The sequence below is a fragment of the Primulina huaijiensis genome, chromosome 1 (genome assembly GCF_012295235.1).
Source record: "Primulina huaijiensis isolate GDHJ02 chromosome 1, ASM1229523v2, whole genome shotgun sequence".
Classification (NCBI taxonomy): domain Eukaryota; kingdom Viridiplantae; phylum Streptophyta; class Magnoliopsida; order Lamiales; family Gesneriaceae; genus Primulina; species Primulina huaijiensis.
In genome coordinates this window covers 20,540,463-20,560,684 of record NC_133306.1, presented here as the reverse complement: position 1 = coordinate 20,560,684, position 20,222 = coordinate 20,540,463, and the positions used below count along the sequence as shown (strand labels likewise).

Sequence of the window (20,222 nt, the reverse complement as noted above, 5' to 3'; positions counted from 1 at the left end):
AAAATAATTTAAATAATTAACTGAAATATGTTACTAATATTAAACCCAACCCAAAGAGGAGTATTAAAGTTTGTAAAATTAAATATTGACTCAAGTCAAACACAATACTTTTACCCAATTCTAAAAAACTTAATTAAATCTCGCTTATATTCGTTTTAAGCTTGAAGATTCCCTAAAATGTGTCGCTTTCACTTTGGCCAAAAGCGGAAAAAACAAAAAAAAATAGCTCAAATATTGGTTGATCATATTAAGCGCCATTAAATACGTTTAAGTATGACTTTAAAAAAAACGAAACACAAATTAACGCTTTTATTAGTAAGTGATGCTAACAATATACAATTGTACTTAATAATGTTTAAGTATGACTTGTTAAAGAATGATTGATGAACAAGAATAGAATATAAACATTAATTTAAAAATATTTCTAATTATTTACAATTTTGGATTGTTAAGTGTAGCGATGATGAATATATGGTAGATATTGACATTTTACACCCTACAAAAGATATTAATTTTATTGTTTCACGGCAGAGCCGTATCTGTGTTGAATGAGACCTGAAACGAAAAATGAAAAATAGGTTCTCTTGTTGTAGTAATAAATATAAAATTCAATTTCCAAATAACAAATATAATAATATATACATAAATATATCAAAACCTATATATTACATCAATAACAACTCAATAAATATTTAAAATAACTACATAAATACTACTCGTCTAGTTTTTTAGAGACAAAAATATTTATCAAATCTGTGTAATCCAATTGTCAGACCATATCTTTCTCAATCGACAATATAGTTAGCTCATTCAGTCTATCTTGTGACAAAAAATTAATATATTACACTTATATTTAAGCTTTATTTACTCCAATATTTATTTGATATAATTCAATTGTCTGTTTAAGATAATTAAAATTATAGTTTAAATTTAAAAAAAAAATACGCATACGCTCGTCTTAATTTCTCTTAAACATAAAAAATTTTAAGCTTCGCTCTCTCGCATCGATGCACTTCATTTTTTTAGTACGTTTTTTTATGAAATGGTCTCGCATATCTTTATCTATGATATGGGTCAACCTTACTCATATTTATAATAATAAATAATATTTCTCACATAGAAAGTAACACTTTTAATGGGTAACCTAAATAGGAGACATGACTCATAAAATTGACTCATAAAACCGTCTCAGAGTTGCTTTAATTTTGTGCATATTTTTTAGGAACTTACATTTACCCACTCCAACTATAAAAATTTAATTATATCAACCACCCGATTTTTGGTTGTAAAACAGTCCTCAAGTTATTCTAATATTTACTATATATATACATACACACATACATACAAATCTGAAATAAGTGTTTCGAGGTTAAAAGACCCACCTACATGGGTTATATGTAGTTGAATGTGTTTCATTATTTGATGGTGTTATAGAATAGTTTGTGTTGTATTGTATACAGGATCGGTCTTAGACTTTGAAGGGTCCGTTGCAAAAAAAAAAAAAGCCGTTGTATTTATATAAAACTAATACTAAAATCAATTATATAAACACAATTTCATTATTTGATCACATAAACTAATATCTATAATAAAAAAAATTACATTTTACATTGCTAATAATCACTATCGTTACATCATATAAAAAGAAAATATATTTTATTACGATTAACGGTGAAAAACCGATCTTTTTTTTATCAGCAAAGTCATCAATCAATATTTCATAATCAAGTTTTTCCAGAAATTCACTCTCAATCCAAAGCCCAAATATCCAACTTAATATACCCCTAAACTTATTTTAATTGGGACCTTATCCAACTGGGGCATTGTGCGGTGGTCCCATATTGACCATCCCACGGCCGCCTACAATTTGTATACATTAATTGGTTTTTTGTAATATATGGAACCATGATCAATGTAACCACTCAAAAAATATATGAAATAGATGGCAGTATAGAAAAATATTATTTAATAGAACTTCGGAAGGGAAAATATTGATTTTCAAAATATCATGATTTCGTTTCTAAACAAAGTTTGAGGTGGTAAAATTCTTGTAATCTTAAAAAAAAGTGGTTTTTTTGTGACATAATCTCACGGATTTATTTTTATTAGAGGGTCATTCCGATCCATAGTTAAGTAAAAATTAATATTTCAATACCAAAAAAAAAATTATTATCGAATCAGGTCAAAAAAATATCTTATAAAATTAACTCACGAGATGATATCACGAGAATATGAAAAACATAAGTTGCAAAAGTAGCGTGCCTCAGTATATATGAATATTCGCGCAGAAGTTTCAAGAACTAGCAATATTGATGACCAAATGTCATTGCATGCCAATTTCTTTTTAATAAAGCATACTTTTGTTTTTAAAAAAAGTACTATTTCATTAAGTTTCTATTTTAATTAAAATTATTGAAAATTAAACTACAATGTCACAAACTATGACTTATAAAATTCTGTTTCATGTGTGTCTCTTTAATTAAAATAATATATAAAAAAAATAAATTTGCTACTATTTCAAAATACATATATATTTCAAAAATATTATTTTTTTTACATAAAAATGGGTCATATTGATGATAATGTATGTGAATTTGTTAATTCAAAACCTTTGTTTCAAACGATGATAGATTTTAATTATTGATTGTATAGACTAAATATTTATCGTTGAAAAGAAGTTATAGCCAGAGTAATCATAGATATTATAAATGTCAAAAAATGATAATAACAAGAAGAATAATGCATCGATTCGTCGCATGCATGTTGCATGTGGCTCTATTATGGTATAAAACAATAAGGAAATTTATGTTTTTGGTTTTATAATTTACATTTTGTTTTATTTTGGTCATGTTTTTTAATCATATATATAATTTGTAAATAATATGACAAAAATTATAATTTATCATAAAATGAGGTATACCATGTGGGGATGCATTCTCATTAGGATGTCAAAGGCCAAGAGGAGATGGGTCTGTCATCTTCATTTCTGTCTCGTATTATATTTTCGCTCTCATGCTCACCTTCATCTCCAATTATTTCGGGTTCGAGGAATCCCTGAATCTACGGGGATCAAATCCTCATCTTCATCCTTAACCCAGTTTCAAAAGTAAATAATATGGTGGGTTCAAAGACTCGAACCCGAATTTATTATTACTATTACTATTAATGATAATACTAATTATTATTACCGAGGAGGGTTCGGAGACGAAGATAATATCCTCATGATACCCGTCCCAAATTATTTTGGGGATCCAAAAAAATTTTCAAACCTGAAAATTAGTCCCCAAACCAGTCCTGTTACGGGTTTTCTCTGCGGGAACCTGGAGGAAAAATCAATAATTCTCATTATTAGGTGCAATAATTGTCTTTATTGAGTCGAACAATCGAAACATGGTGTTTAAGTTGTTGTACGATTTAAAATATCTGAGTTACATCATTACGACTACTAGTTATATAGTTTTTTGTAAAACAATAAACACTAATGTTTTGCATCTGTTAACTTGATATGCCTCGAGTCAACATGAATCCAAGCTTCTATCGATTTCAAAATAAAAAATATAATAATAAAATTGAATATTGGCGAAATTATTTGCCCACAATATTATTAAACCAATATCAAAGAACTTGTGGGGCATCACTGTTAATTAATACATCAAGATAATAAGCTCGCTTATTCTTTATTGCTTTATTTATTAAATACACTATAAATGGCAAAGATATATATACTTAATTTTACTGCCCAACCCCTGCAGAAGACTTCTTGTCGATGGTGGGCAAATCAAGTGCACGAAGGCAATGGAGCACCGCACAAGCATTTGTTTGGTAAATATGAAGTGCTATCAAAGCTCTGCAGCTTTCCGCCCATCGGAATCTGCCCACACAGAATGTTATAGCTCACGTTCAAGTATTGCAGATTCAACTGAGTCAATCCCTGCGGCAGACTTCCAGTGATCGTATTGTGGCTCAAGTCCAATGATGTCAAGCTCTGTGGAAACTTCACGTTTGTGAGATCAAATGCGAACTTGTTGCTCGAAAAATCGGCTATTTCCAAGGCCTTGTTGGCTCCGAACAAGAATGAAACGTCACCTGAGAGCTTGTTCCCTGAAAAATCCAGCTGGGAGAAGCTCAAGGCACCCAAGGATGTTGGAACTAGTCCTGTCAGCTGATTATCCGAGAGGAAAAGATCCGGGACCTTTCCAGTGAATGTCCCGAAGGAATCGGGGATAACCCCGGTGAGTCTGTTCCCATCTAACCGTAGGGCATCGAGGTTTTGGAGTTGGGATAGTGAAGGAGGGATCGAACCGGTGAGATCGTTGAAGGACAAGTCAAGAAAAGTGAGTTTGTTGAGTTTGCTAAGAAATGTCGGCACAGGGCCCGATAGATTGGTGTAGCTTAGCCTGAGAAAGTTAAGATCAGTGAGTTTGGCTATAGATTGTGGGATCGGCCCGGTGAGGTCGGTGAGGTCTCGCATATTCAAGAACTGTAGAAACGGGAGGTCTCCTATGGCTTCCGGTATTTGGCCTGAAATTTCGGCGTCGAAGAGGTTGAATTCGACTATCCGGGAGGTTTTGGAGTCACATTTGACGACATACCAAGTGCAGCAATCCGTGTTGGGATCCCATGAGGCCAATTGGTAGGGATTGTTCCAGGCTTGTTTGATCTGTAGAAGTACTTTCTTGTCATTTGGGTTGCACTTATCCGTGGCTGAAAGAGCAGCAAATGGTTGAGACGCATATAATATGAACAAAAACAAGAGAATGAAACAAGATTTCGAGGGACTCATTATTTTATTAGAAAATAGAAAGTTTTCCAATTCCAAGTTGTGGGATTTTGCTAGAGCAATCAAGCATTTATAGATGTTTTTTTTTCTAGTGAATTACTCCCGGATTAGCTTAAACTCAACTGGATCATTTGATCGATTATTTGCTGGTATGAAACATGCCATTAATTAGTTTGACAAGATTTAATTTTCAAAGATTGGATCACTACTAATTCTTCAAACCACTTATTATTTACAGGCTTCACTAGATAATACGGTTAACCAAATCTAATTTTATAGTTGCTGTTATGTGACTTGAGAAAATGAATCCTAAATCTGTGGATTTGCTGCTTTCTGACAAGCTTAACATTTGACCAAGTGAAGAATGTTCCATTTTATCTTGTAAATTAAATGGTTTCCGACTTTATCTTCGTTGATAATATATCAATAGTCAAATATGTAGCTTTGATTTTTTTATTTTTTATTTTGTGTTATTGCAAGCAATGACCAATTGACCATGTCCATTTGTGTATAGACGATATATTTACATTAAAAATGTTGCTAAATTTATTTAATATATTCGAAATTTGATTTTAAATAAAATAAAAACTTTAAAAAAAATTACCGTAATTTCCGAAAGTTTTTTTTTTTTTTTTTTTGACAGGAGTAATTTCAGAAAGTTAATAGCAGAATGACTATTTCTACAGAAAACAATGTATAGGATTTTTTAGGATGGTTTTTATTAAATATTTTTCAAGAACAATCGTTGAAAATGCTTAAAACTATTTAAATTAAAATCATGCAAACATACTCAGTCAACAATTTCAGGCGTTCACCGTAAAAGCTGATCTTTATATCGTTAATTTATTTATTATTGACTCATTCCATGATATATATATATATATATATACATATATATTTGTGAAAATAAAATTACGGATTTGGATAAAATTCAATATACGATGTTGCCATTTGATGTCGACGATTTTATATCGCAGCAGGAATTAATACCAAATGACATGCATGGTATACTCCAAAGATTTTGATTTTGATTTTGAATTTGAATTTGAATTTGAATTTGAATTTGAATTTGAATTTGACTCCCGATTGATTGTGACGTGCGTATATATATTTCACATTTTCCAACTATAATTTATTGGTGCGTCAATAATTGTGATAAACATAATAAATTTAAAATATATATATTTGTAAATAGTTTTATGCTTTTATTTAAGACAAAAACTTGTGCGAAACAATCTCACGAGTCGTATTTTGTTAGACAGATATCTTATTTGTGTCATCCATGAAAAAGTATTACTTTTTATGCTAAGAGTATTACTTTTTATTGTGAATATCGGTAGGGTTGACCCGTCTCACGGATAAAGATTCGTGAGACTGTCTCACAAGAGACCTACTCTTTATTTTAATTGTTTGAAATTATATTTTTATTTAATTTGAATGAACAGTTTTGTGTTTTTATTTTTTGATAAAGTTGATTTATTTTTTTTTCTGCTTCTAATAATTGTTTTTGTTGTTTTGCAGGACTATTTATGAGGCTATTTTTGTAAGAACCTCATTCTTGCTCAATAGTTTAAATAATAATGTAGATATCTTTTGTACAATAGTTTTAGATTAAATTAGATTAAGACAAGGTTGACAAAAAGTTCATCACGAGTGCACACAAGGATGGCAACGGGTTCCGGTTGGAGTGGGTTTGGCTAAACCCGAGACTTATCATGCCTTCTTTTAGAGTCGTCCCGCTCCGCGAACTAGGGATTGGGTCCGTCTAAAATATATAATTTTATATTTATTCAATAAAAAATTTAAAAATTAACAAATCATTAAATTTTTATGTCCGAATTTATATTAATAATATTCTAGAAAAAAATATTATAACAAATTAAAATATATTAACTGGTATTCAATTGATAACAAAAAAAAAATTGCACTGATATATTTTCATATTAAACACATAATAATAAATAAAATAATTTCAATCCAAAAATTTTATAAACTAAAATTATAGATAAGATATTAATTATATATATATATATATATTTTATTTTAAATATATAGACATATTTTGGCGGAGCGGATCTGGGACTGATTGACCGAACCCAAGCCCTGGACCCACTTGTAACCCCGCTAGACCGGGTCTAAATTTGATAATTGTTAAACATAATAAAAAATTTTTTATACAAATCACAGCTTTGAGGGTACAATATGTATGTTGCATGCATGCAAACCAAAAAAGCACAAATCTTAACTAAAGAAAACCGAAGAGGTGTTATGATAACGTGCAACACATTTGACACTAAATTACTAAATTTTGGATGAGATTTAAAATTCATTGTAACAAACTCATCATCGAACTCCCAAAAACAATGAAAGAGATGTTTGATACGAGATATCGATTTCGATACCTAATTATTAAAACCCCAACCAAGATATCTTTTTTTAAAAAAAGGGAATGAAGTGTTTCGTATGGATGCAATCTCATCTCATGTTTACTGTTCTTTTTCCACACATTCATTAACTTGACACGACTCAAATCAACAGAAGTCCAATGACAGTAGATAATTTACTTCCATCTCATTAATATCTAATGAACATTTTACCAAGTAAATTTTACCAGAATACATGATGTAGAGTCTGCACTCTGGAATGAAGCCCCCAACTCATAGGCTAGATTCATAACAAGAAAATGTATAACCAAATGTCTGAACACAAAATGGAAGAGAACATTACGCATCCAAAGTGTCACGCCCCGAAACTCGGGATTTGACACCGGCGTTGTTTAACAATCACACAATTGAAACAACCAGCCTCGTAGCATAATATAAACCGAAAGCCAGTTTATTATTCATAATTTCTCAAAAAAACAACTGTCTTTACAACTGAAATAAAATAAATTTGCGGAAACGTCTAATCTAAAATTTTAAATTTCTAAAATTAAAAAAATAATCCTGTCTACTAATCATCATCCCCAAAACTGTTCCGATTCTTCTTCTTCTACCTGTTCTTCGGATTTATCTGGGAAAGGTTGTAAGGGGTGAGTATTTTGGGAATACTCAGTAAATGGGGGAATTATCGAACACCACATAGAAATTTCATATTTTCGAAAATAACATATATTTACAGCATGCTTTTCATAATTTTTTAACACTGCAATTTTTCACCTTTCATGGTTTACTGACGTCAGTCCCTAAGTTTTAATCCTCTAAGGGGGCGAGACCGTAAAACAGTTCTATCCCACTGTTAAGGGCCATATGTTGGAATTCCACCCATTTTCAGGGAATCCTCACAGTGTCTCACAAAACGTAACAAGATTTAAAAAAAAACGTAGACGGTGTTCGACCGCATTTTTTTTTTCTTTAAAAGAAAAAAACATAACCCAAAAATTTAAAAATTTAAAATTTGCCCACTTACCTTAAATTCTTGATGCAAAAATTACGTGAATAATTAGGGTTGCTTGCACAGGAATTTCGAAAATTCCTCTTCAACGGCTGGACGGCGGCAGCGCTTCGCTGNGTATATATTGTTAGATTTCGAATTCTAGGGATTTTATTATCTCTTGCTTGATCTTTTATCCCGGTATCTCAGTATCAACTTAAATCTTAGATATTTATCTGCTTATTTTCAAAATTCCTTCTTTAATTCCTTAGATTGAGATAAATTTATTCCTACCAAATTTTCAAGTTTAAAAAATAATACTATCTAAATTTCGAGCTTCATAATTCTGCACACGATAAAATTATCTACACAACTTAGGTAACCTTAAAACAAATCTTATATTCTGAATGATTTAAATATTAATATCCAAGATTACACCATCAAATTATTAACCTGATATTAAACTGATATGATCACGATATTACGAAATCCCGGGTTTTACATCGCTCCCTCCTTATGGGAAGTTTCGTCCTCGAAACTTGGGTTGGCTTGGTCTATGAAGAGGTACGGGTATTGGTCCCTCATCCTTTCTTCTAGCTCCCATGTGGCTTCTCTTTCCGTGTGGTTAGACCATTGCACCTTGACGTAAGTAATGATTCGTCGTCTTAGTACTTGATCCTTGGTGTCCACAATTCTAATGGGAACTTCTTCGTATTTCAACTCTTCTCCCAAGTTACTTTCGATCATGAGTGGTTCTGCTTCCAACACGTGACTTGGGTCCGAGATGTATTTCCGTAGTTGAGACACGTGGAACACGTTGTGTATTCTAGACATGTTTGGTGGCAGTGCCAATCTGTATGCTAGCGTGCCCACTTTTTCCAAAATTTCAAAAGGTCTCACATAACGAGGGTTCAGCTTCCCAGCTTTACTGCATCGGACCACTCCTTTCATAGACGAGACTTTTACGTAGGCCTTTTCGCTAATATTGAATTCCACTGGCCTTCTTTTCAGGTCTGCCCAACTCTTTTGTCGATCTTGAGCTGCCTTGAGATTCTCTCGGACTATTGTAACCTTGTCTATTGTTGTCTGTATGAGTTCGGGTCCTACTATTGCTTTTTCTCCCACTTCATCCCAATATAATGGTAATCGGCATTTCCTCCCATACAGAGCCTCGTATGGAGCCATCTCAATACTGCTGTGATAGCTGTTATTATAAGCAAACTCGATCAATGGTAGATGATTGCTCCAATCGCTACTAAATTCTAGAGCGCAGACTCGCAGCATATCTTCCGAGGTTTGAATTGTCCTCTCGGTTTGGCCATCGGTTTGTGGATGATAGGCCGTACTAAGTGTCACTTTTGTTCCCATGGCTCCTTGAAAGCTCTTCCAAAATCGTGAGACGAATCTTGGGTCTCTGTCCGACAGGATGCTCACTGGTACTCCATGAAGTCGTACAATATTATCCATATACAGGGTGGCCAACTTGTCCAGATTGTAGTTCATACGGACGGGTAGGAAGTGTGCGGATTTTGTAAGTCTATCTACGATTACCCATATTCCGTCCTGAGCTTGCCTTGACTTTGGTAACCCTACCACAAAGTCCATGGAGCTATGTTCCCATTTCCATTCAGGTATTTCCAGGGGTTGCAATAATCCTCCAGGTCGTTGGTGCTCTGCTTTGACCTGTGGACACACTTGGCATTTAGCGACAAATTCTGCCACGTCCCTTTTCATTCCATTCTACCAAAAATTGCTCTTAAGATCTCTGTACATTTTTGTACTCCCTGGATGGGCTGAAAATTTGGACTTGTGTGCTTCTGACAGTATTTCTTGACGAAGGTTATCGCTGTCTGGTACACACAGTCGTCCTTTCATCCATAAGACTCCTCTGTCATCGATTTGTAGATCTTGAGACTTCCCACTTTCAACTTGTCCCTTGAGTTTCGTTAGCTCAGGGTCTCGGTCCTGGTTTAACTTTACAGTCTCTTGCAGACATGGCCTCGCGGAGAGTGAGGCCAGGGTGATCTTGCTCTCATTTTTCCGACTCAGAGCATCGGCCACATTGTTTGCTTTACCCGGGTGGTAACTAATAGTCAGATCGTAATCCTTCAGAAGTTCGATCCACCGTCTTTGCCTCATGTTAAGTTCCTTTTGGGTGAACAGGTATTTGAGGCTCTGGTGATCTGTGAAAATGTCGCACTTGGCGCCATAGAGATAGTGTCTCCAGATTTTTAAGGCAAACACAACTGCTGCTAGCTCCAGATCATGCGTAGGGTAGTTTTGCTCGTTCTGTTTCAACTGCCTCGATGCGTAGGCGATCACTCTTCCCTCTTGCATGAGCACACATCCCAGACCTTCCTTAGATACGTCACTGTAGATGGTGAATTCTTTATCTTCCGTGGATAAGATTAGGACTGGCGTGGATGCGAGCTTTTCTTTTAATGTCTGAAAACTTTTCTCGCAACCTTCGTCCCAGACGAACTTGGAATTCTTCTGAGTGAGTTTCGTCAGTGGTATGGCGATCGAAGAAAAACCTTCGACGAACTTCCTGTAATAACCTGCTAGTCCAAGAAAGCTCCTGTTGTCTGTGGCGTTCTAAGGTTTCGGCCACTCTGTAATTGCCTCGCCTTTCCTGTGATCCACTGCTACTCCTGCTTCCGAGGTTACGTGTCCTAAAAAGGATACACTCTTTAGCCAGACCTCACATTTCTTAAACTTAGCATAGAGCTCTTTTTCTCTCAAAGTCTGAAGTGCAATGCGCAGATGCTCTTTTTTGATCTCGCTCGTTGGAAGAATAGACAAGGATGTCGTCAATAAATACTACTATGAACTGATCCAGGAATGGCTTGAAAACTCTGTTCATTAGGTCCATGAAGGCTGCAGGCGCGTTAGTCAGCCCGAAAGGCATCACTGTGAACTCATAATGTCTATATCTTGTCCGAAAAGCTGTTTTGGGGATATCTTCCGCCCTGACCTTCAGTTGGTGGTATCTCGTCCTCAGATCTAGTTTAGAAAAGACTGCGGCTCCCTTAAGTTGATCAAATAGGTCGTCAATCCTTGGGAGGGGGTACTTGTTCTTGATAGTGATCTTGTTCAGTTCTCTGTAGTCGATGCACAATCTCATACTCCCATCTTTCTTTTTTACAAAGAGTACTGGTGCTCTCCATGGGGAAACACTAGGTCGAATTTGCTATTTGTCCAGCAATTCTTGGAGTTGCTCTTTTAGCTCCTTGAGTTCAGCTGGCGCCATCCTGTAAGGTGCTTTAGAAATTGGAGCTGCACCAGGAACCAGATTAATTTCGAATTCAACTTCGCGGTCCGGGACTATCCCTGGGAGTTCTTCTGGAAAAACATCCGGGAACTCACATACTATTGGGATGTCTTCTATCTTTAGTTCGGCTTCTCCTTGCACTTCGTTAGCCATTGCTAGGTAGATATCTTCTCCGGATTTCATTGCCTTCCATGCTTGGGAAGCGGAAAAGAGTGATTTTCGTTCCTTGGATTTACCATGATACACGATCTCTTCCTGATTCGGGGTTCGGCGTTTAACTCTTTTCCCTTTACAGTCCACTATTGCATTGTTTTTTGCTAACCAATCCATTCTTAGAATGATGTCAAAGTCGGACATGACTATTTGTATTAGGTCTGCGCTGAATTTCTGATTACCGATACTGATTAAACAGTCTCTGTGAATCTCGTGAGTTTCGATGGCCTTATTTGTAGGTGTGGCTATTCGAAAAGGTTCGGCTAATAATTCGGGCTTAAATCCTAGTTTCTTAGCGAGTCTCTTAGATACAAATGAATGCGTGACACCACAATCAAATATCGCATAAGCAGACACTTTTTGAATAAGAATGGTACCTGACACGACTTCAGTGACGTCGTCGGCCTCTTCTTGAGTCATAGCAAAGACCCTGGCATTAGGCTTGCTTTCTTTTGGCTTGTTGGGGTTAGCTCCTGTATTTGTCCCTGTTCCCTTGTTGGGCCCGCCTGCTTGGTTGGCGGCAGTAGGACATTCGGCAATTCGGTGTCCCGCTTTCTCACATCCGAAGCATACTCCACTGTTTCTTCGACATTCTCCCAGGTGTCGTAAGTGACAAGTTGGGCAAGGCTTAATATCCTGGTAGCTTGATGTAGGCGAAGGTCCTTTTGATGGTCTACCGGACTGGTTAGGCTTCTTAAAAGTCTGATTACTGCGTGAGGACTGACTAGTCATGGGCCTTTTGTTCTTAAATTCCTTCTCCCTGCGCTGGATGTCAGTTTCAGCTCGGATGGCTGCGCCCATTAGGTCTGAAAAATTCGCGGGTTGGTAGACTGCTAGAGCTGATTGGAACCTGCTGTTCAATCCCTTCTTAAAACGGTGCAGTTTCAAAACTTCGTCCGCCTTGATTGCCGGAGCATAAGATCCAAGGGCGTTGAACTGGGAGGTGTATTCCACAACTGACATATCCGGAGTTTGAGTGAAGTTTTCAAACTCACTCAGTTTCTGCAGTCTGACCTCGGTTGGATAATACTGTTTCAGAAATGCTTCTCGAAATCGCTGCCAAGTCATTGGTCCTGCAGCGGTCATGGCTGGCGAAATTGCTTCCCACCATTTTCCTTCTTTATCTTCTAGGAACGACACAGTCACGTCCACTTTCAGTGCCTCGGGAACTTCCAATAGGCGGTGTTGAGTCTCTACACTTTTCAGCCAGCTCTGGCTGACCTCAGGGTCTGCAGCTCCACTGAAGGTTGGACACCAATTCTTGCGGAGTGATTCATAGTGGAACTTGATTCCATTTGGTGGTGGGGTGGTGGTGGCTGATTAGCGTTCTGATTTCCCAATCCTTGCAGTGTTGTCGCTACAATGGTGGCTATGGCCATAAGATCAGCTCGGCTTAAGTTGATTGCAGGCGGGGGTTCATTTCCTTGCTCGTTCTCCTGTCCGCCTTCACGGTCAGTATTAGCATAACGCGACTTGCGATTCTGTCTCGGGGGTCTGCCGGCCATTTCCTACAATTACGAGTTCTAAGAATTTATTGAACGAGTAGAGTTCATGCAATAGATTGTGCGGAAATAAATTGAAATCAATGAAGCAAATAAAGCAAATTTTTATTGATTTCTCAAAAGAACTAAAATGAACATGACAAATCTAAAAGAATTAAAAGTCGTACTGAATGAAATAGCAATAACGGAAAAGTAAAATAAACTCCTAGAACAAAATCACTAAGATATCCTAGACTAATCATCTATCTCTCCATCCCCAATGGCTGCTATAGACTCCTCAATCTCTATCGGCTCTTCCTCTTCCGGTTCTTCCTCCGGCTCTCCTTCCTGAATTAGCTCTATCATATGAGTGAGCTGGGCATTCTCTGCATTAAGCTGGGCCACTTGTGTCTTCAATCCCTGAACGTCTGCCTCTGCCTCGTCCAACATATCAATGGTAAGCTGGTGGCGCAGTTCGTAATCCCTCTTATTCTGCTTGATCTTGTTCTTCAGTACCTCACCCTGTTGAGCCAGATGATGGTTCACCTTTGTAATGCTGTTTATAGCCTCACTTAAATTCTCCAGTCTATTCTTGCTCCTGGCATTTTGCTGTTTTTCTTCTTCCAATGCTTTTCGGTATCGGTCGATGTCTTCGTGCAGCTTTCTCTCTCGATGCAAGCTGTGTTCTATGCCATCCCTCAAATCCATGTTATCTCCTCTTACCAACTCTCCCTGGTAGATAGTGTTGTTAAGTTGGGTTCGTATTACCTCCTTCTCTGTGGCTAAGATCGCATTCTCCCGTCTTCTCTCACCTAGTCTGGCTCTAAGGCGCTTTATCCGGCGCGACTGATTATCAATGGCTAGCTGCTTCATGTGGATTGCAGCTTGGGCACGAGTGCGGAATTGGGGAGACATTTCCTGAAAAAAAAAAAAAGAAAAAAAAAAGCTCAAAATATAATAAAAATGATAAAAAAAAATGATAGAGTAAAGTACTGAAAATTAAAAGTTTCTTCGAAAATTCCCAAAATGGAAGGTTTTAAGATAGACATATGGATTCGAAGAGTATATCGAGAGGGTTTCAGATCAGTTGACGGAACCGAATTCGGAGTTTCCTACGAAAAAATCGAAGGACGTATGCTGGCGGGTTGATTCGCTGACTCGGCCGAGTTGACTCACCGGGTTGACTCGCCGGAGTGTGGTCGGAGCAAAGGAGTAGGACGGCGAAGGGGTGAGGGTCACGGAACCGGTGGTGGCACGGCCAAAATCGGTCGGAACACTACCTAATTTGGCCTGAACTCGCTCAAAATTGGTGGACTCACTTGAATTTGGGCGTTTCCGATTGGTTAATTAGATCCCAAAATTGATTATTGGGAAAAGTTACCCATGGATCGTATATCGTTTGGGTAAAATTAATTGAATATCGGAGTAGGATTGGTAGGGTAATTGGACGAAATACTTTTCGGGTTAGGGTTCATATTCCAATTTCGTAGATCTGAAATTCTGGTTTCACACGAACACGAAATATAAAATTGTTTGAGGGCTTTTGTTCGTCTCATCGAGGCGGTTCGGAAACTGGTCTCCGATCGAAGAAAGGTTACCGGAGGCGGTCGGAATCGGAGGAAACGCGGCGCGCGCGTTAAGGCCTTGTTTGGCCGATTTTTTTTTTCCGAATATTTTTTTTTTTTTTTTGAAAATTCGATTTTTCCTACTCGGATTATGAACCTGGCGGCTCTGATACCACTAAAATGTCACGCCCCGAAACTCGGGATTTGACACCGGCGTTGTTTAACAATCACACAATTGAAACAACCAGCCTCGTAGCATAGTATAAACCGAAAGCCAGTTTATTATTCATAATTTCTCAAAAAAAACAACTGTCTTTACAACTGAAATAAAATAAATTTGCGGAAACGTCTAATCTAAAATTTTAAATTTCTAAAATTAAAAAAATAATCCTGTCTACTAATCACCATCCCCAAAACTGTTCCGATTCTTCTTCTTCTACCTGTTCTTCGGATTTATCTGGGAAAGGTTGTAAGGGGTGAGTATTTTGGGAATACTCAGTAAATGGGGGAATTATCGAACACCACATAGAAATTTCATATTTTCGAAAATAACATATATTTACAGCAAGCTTTTCATAATTTTTTAACACTGCAATTTTTCACCTTTCATGGTTTACTGACGTCAGTCCCTAAGTTTTAATCTTCTAAGGGGGCGAGGCCGTAAAATAGTTCTATCCCACTGTTAAGGGCCATATGTTGGAATTCCACCCATTTTCAGGGAATCCTCACAGTGTCTCACAAAACGTAACAAGATTTAAAAAAAACGTAGACGGTGTTCGACCGCATTTTTTTTCTTTAAAAGAAAAAAACATAACCCAAAAATTTAAAAATTTAAAATTTGCCCACTTACCTTAAATTCTTGATGCAAAAATTACATGAATAATTAGGGTTGCTTGCACAGGAATTTCGAAAATTCCTCTTCAACGGCTGGACGGCGGCAGCGCTTCGCTTTGCTCGAAAATCCTAAGGAGACTAGGGGAAGAATTTTCAAAAAATTTTGTGTGAAATATGGTGTGAATTTCGAAATTAGGGCCCTCCTATTTATAGGGGTTGGCTGCTATCGTGATCGAGAGTTATCGTGCGTTTGAACTGTGAATCAAATCTAAAATCTTGATATATCCGTGATCTAGGTAGATATTCGAAATCTCCTTCTTCTTTCCCCACCTAATTTTCGAAAATTCCTAGTATATATTGTTAGATTTCGAATTCTAGGGATTTTATTATCTCTTGCTTGATCTTTTATCCCGGTATCTCAGTATCAACTTAAATCTTAGATATTTATCTGCTTATTTTCAAAATTCTTTCTTTGATTCCTTAGATTGAGATAAATTTATTCCTACCAAATTTTCAAGTTTAAAAAATAATACTATCTAAATTTCGAGCTTCATAATTCTGCACACGATAAAATTATCTACACAACTTAGATAACCTTAAAACAAATCTTATATTCTGAATGATTTAAATATTAATATCCAAGATTACACCATCAAATTATTAACCTGATATTAAACTGATATGATCACGATATTACGAAATCCCGGGTTTTACACAAAGTTTATGCGAAGACACGATTGAAAGTGTCATAAACTATACTATATACTTCCCTGGTGTTATCATTTTCGGATTCTGAAAATGAACAGAAAGCAGTTTCCATGCGTCAAACCCGTTGCCAAAACACGTTTTACCAGATAATTTGGAATAAACTTTTCAAGAAGGAGCACAACAGAAACCGGAATTTTCACATTTAGTTCTGATAATCACAGTACAAACCGACAGTGAGGGAGGATAAGATACTTTGTTCACATAATCACAGTTTCTCGGGAAGAACATTATTCTCTTATTAATAATTAAATTAAAATTTTAATGTGCAAAGCACCCTTCTATTCATTCTTTTACACTACAACGTACAAATGTGTGTTAAAGGTTAAGCGACCACGCAAGATTCATTGGTATGGGGTTCGCACAGGATGTCATGAAGGAGATTCTTTCCATTGTAATCTATCAAGTCCATCCACAATGGCCTTGCGAAACTGCCCGTTGTGAAGAAGGAAAGACGATACATGACCGCCGTTAACCCATCTCACTTCAGACCCAGGCCAAGCCTTTTGAAGCTCCAATACAGAGTGTTTTGGAATATAGCCATCGTTCTAAAAAAGGGAAAAAGAAAAAAAATATCAGATTAATTAGCGATGAAGATTCTACTGAAAGCGAAGTAATGCCAAATGGCTATACATTTTTGGCTCCGAGAATCATTGGTAATATAATCACTAGCAATTACTAAATGCATTTAACATTGCAGCATAGAGCAGAGACGAAGAATTATCCAGGACTAGTATCAAATTTCATCAACAGCCTTGGAAAATATTTGAAAATTACCTCAGCCGTTAAACATTAAACTAATAAAAAATGCTCGATTGTTAATTTCACATTTATACTCTTGATAAACAGAGGGAAAGTTCATAAACTTCAACTTAAAACAGGGGATGACTCTTTAAAGCCATACGATCAAACAAAGCCCAAGGTCAGAAAATTAGTTCGGTAAATTGTCAGTTTAAAATCGTAAGGACCAAAAAAACCTTATCACACATGAGGTTTACACACTCAAGCTACATTGATCATGGTCTAAAATTTTCAGATTACTAACTAAGAAAATCTTGGGGTCACATAAATCTTCTTTTCACCAAGTTTACGCAAATTGTGACGATATAATACTTACACTAGCAGCAACAAATATAACAGCATTAGGGTTTCTGGGGATAGGAAATCGAGTGACATCCGTCAAAGACAACACATTTCGCATGCGCTGTTTAACTTCCTCGATAGTCATGACAGCCTTCTGCAAGGCAAGATCTTCTCGAAGTGCCTCCCAAGCAGTAGCATGCTTTAGTACCCCTTCACAGAACGCCACAGCAGCGGAATGTGGAGAAAGAAAGGGCAGTGTAGCAATAGGTGTGGGATACAGGGATCCAACCATGGCAGCATGTACTCCTCCTACATTAACATACAATTTATAAGAAACTTCTCATAACTAATTAATATAAGCATACAAAGAAATCTATGATTCTAAGCGCCACATGATGATGATAAATTATAAATCATTCACAGCACTTTTTAGAATTTACATGAATCTCTCCAAGGAAATCCTTTTAAGTGATTTATGGCATACTAAGGAAAATAAGGTTTTGAGTCTTACCCATGCTAAGACCACAAACACCCATTTTCCCAAACCCTGCTTCAGAATCTAACCAATGCAAAAGACTACGAGCCTCTTCAATAGTCGCTCTTCCTAATAAGAGCAGATCACTTACACAAAGGAGTTTTGCTCCACGCTGAAGCATAGGACGTCTTTTTCCGTAAAAAGGGCTAAAAACCAACAGCTTGAATTAGATTCCATATTGTGATGAGAACATAATCATTCATGAAATCCACTAGTTTAAAAGATTTCGATTCCAACCTCTCAAGCACCATAGTTGCTATGTTTTCTTTCAACAATGGTCCACCAAGACGCAACCTCCTGCCAAAAGAATGGTCTCCAGTGCCTGAACATGGGAGAAAGAGAATCAAAACAAAGCTTTCATTTTCCTATTTTCCACACTCATTAGGAATCAGGATTGTCTAAACATATATTCCATTTATAAGTTAGTGTGCGAAAGTGTACAAATATGCATGCCCATGATAAACCATAAAAATGTAAAGGGAGGGAGTAGTATATCAGTATAAGTAAAATTGATCATTCATCAAACAGTGAAATTTTTTTAAAAACAATGCCCCAGAACACATAAGAAAATGGTGTTTTTTGCGTTCAAGTTCCCTGTATTTAATGAATTTGGCATTACAGTTATTGCGCTTGATAACGAAGATAAGTGTCAAATATAATATATACATAGGAGTTGAATGCAAAAATCCCTAGAAAAATTTCAAATTATAAAGCCACGAATAACGTGGATGAGAAAGACAAATTATGCCTTCACATAATGAAAATCCATCACTCATAGCACCATACTAGAAAAGCAAAAATAAGCTCAACGGTACACATCAGCTTCATCTACTTTGTATCAAGCAAACAAAGACAATGCAGATAAATATTAATTATAAGAAGATAATGCAACCATATTAATACCATTATACCTGCAAGATGAACAACACAGGACAACTTCCGCGGTGGCACAAATTTCGGGGAGAGGAAAGCAACCCTTGCATTATGACATTCAGGGGGCAATGCACTGAGAAGCTGTTCATTACAAGGAGTTGTAAAGAACCCTTCTCTAAGGCAAGCTGTCTTTGATTCCCAAACTGTTTTCCAAATTGGTTGAACCAAAGCAGGAGGCCAATTTTGCCCTTCTATTTCAGGAAACAATTGTTTTATCATTCTCTCCAAAAGCTCAAGCTTTGTACCACCCCATCCCCCAGAAAAGAATTGGGGACTTATCTTTGTTCTGTGCAACAACGCACCATATACATGGTCCAATAAATAGTAAAGTGTTCCAAGATTTACCGTCACCATTTGTTTTAGATCAAAAAACTGATGATTGATAACAATGTACTCATTAATCAAAGCGAGACAGGATTTTTCTTCCAGAGAACCCAGATCATAAAAGAATAGCAATAGATCAAAGTGATCTAATTCTGTGCAGAACCAAGACAAGCCATCAAGGAACCAATATTTTCAAAATAAACAATCATGATTTCCAATTATTTTACCACAAAGGAAAAACCAAAGATTTACAAAATCATAAACACAGAAAATGAATGTAAACGAATACTAAATCCATTGTGTCATCAATTACATAGAAAATCGCAGAATTATAGTTAAACAGACAAATTAGTCAAAATTCGGAAATGCTGGGACGATTAGACAACCAAAAATCAGACAAAATGAAATTTGGGGGAGATTGGATGGGTCTCGTGGAAGGTAACTGGCCGGCCAGAGGAGGAGGACGAGGTGGGGGTGAACGGGGCGGATTTTCAGTGGGGCCATATGGTCAACCATTAAACATTGTGGTGGAAGATAAGATTTTGACGTGTATTAACAAAAACTAATATGGTTACGTCAAATTTTTTAAGACGAACATAGGATTCGATCAAACTCATTAAAATATATATTATTTAATATTAAAATTATTTTTTTTTCTAATAATTATAGATCGGTCAATTTGTTTCACGAATTAAAATCATTACCCTATGATAAAATGTTAACAATTGATATTTTAATAATATAAATAGATAAAATAAAATTAATTAAGAGTGAGTCTTTGTAAGACAATCTAACGGATAAGACGAATCGATATGATCCATAGCTTGAATCAAAAGTAATATTTTTAAGATTAAAAATAATAATTTTCATGAGTATGATCGAATTCGATCTCACAAAATTGATTCGTCTTAATCTCATGAGAATTTTGTGATTAATTAAATATATATAAATTTATATATATTCATAAATGGATAATGACTCAATACATATCGTCAGTAGCTTACGAGTGAGTTTAAAAACTCGATGCATTGTTCTTTCTGTCGAGCAAAGCCTAAATACTGCCTCT

The 20,222-nt window shown here is 36.1% G+C and overlaps 4 protein-coding genes across 4 annotated transcripts; all 4 read right to left on the bottom strand.

Moving 5' to 3' along the window:
- Positions 1–3,652: 3,652 nt before the first annotated feature.
- On the bottom strand, positions 3,653–4,843 carry LOC140959255 (polygalacturonase inhibitor-like). The gene has a single exon (XM_073417149.1). It carries the CDS (start codon positions 4,781–4,783, stop codon positions 3,779–3,781), a length of 1,005 nt encoding a protein of 334 aa, XP_073273250.1. The 5' UTR covers positions 4,784–4,843; the 3' UTR covers positions 3,653–3,778.
- Positions 4,844–8,650: 3,807 nt separating this feature from the next.
- LOC140972404 (uncharacterized) lies at positions 8,651–9,337 on the bottom strand. Its single transcript, XM_073434845.1, has one exon. The coding sequence runs from the start codon at positions 9,335–9,337 to the stop codon at positions 8,651–8,653; it is 687 nt and encodes a 228-aa protein (XP_073290946.1).
- Positions 9,338–11,342: 2,005 nt separating this feature from the next.
- LOC140972383 (uncharacterized) lies at positions 11,343–12,722 on the bottom strand. Its single transcript, XM_073434829.1, has one exon. It carries the CDS (start codon positions 12,720–12,722, stop codon positions 11,343–11,345), a length of 1,380 nt encoding a protein of 459 aa, XP_073290930.1.
- A 3,639-nt stretch (positions 12,723–16,361) lies between these two features.
- On the bottom strand, positions 16,362–19,710 carry LOC140983499 (uncharacterized). Its single transcript, XM_073450579.1, has 5 exons — positions 18,811–19,710; positions 18,137–18,221; positions 17,876–18,045; positions 17,399–17,673; positions 16,362–16,829 (listed from the first exon to the last, which is right to left on the bottom strand). Exons 1-5 carry the CDS (start codon positions 19,184–19,186, stop codon positions 16,653–16,655), a joined length of 1,083 nt encoding a protein of 360 aa, XP_073306680.1. The 5' UTR covers positions 19,187–19,710; the 3' UTR covers positions 16,362–16,652.
- Positions 19,711–20,222: the final 512 nt, after the last annotated feature.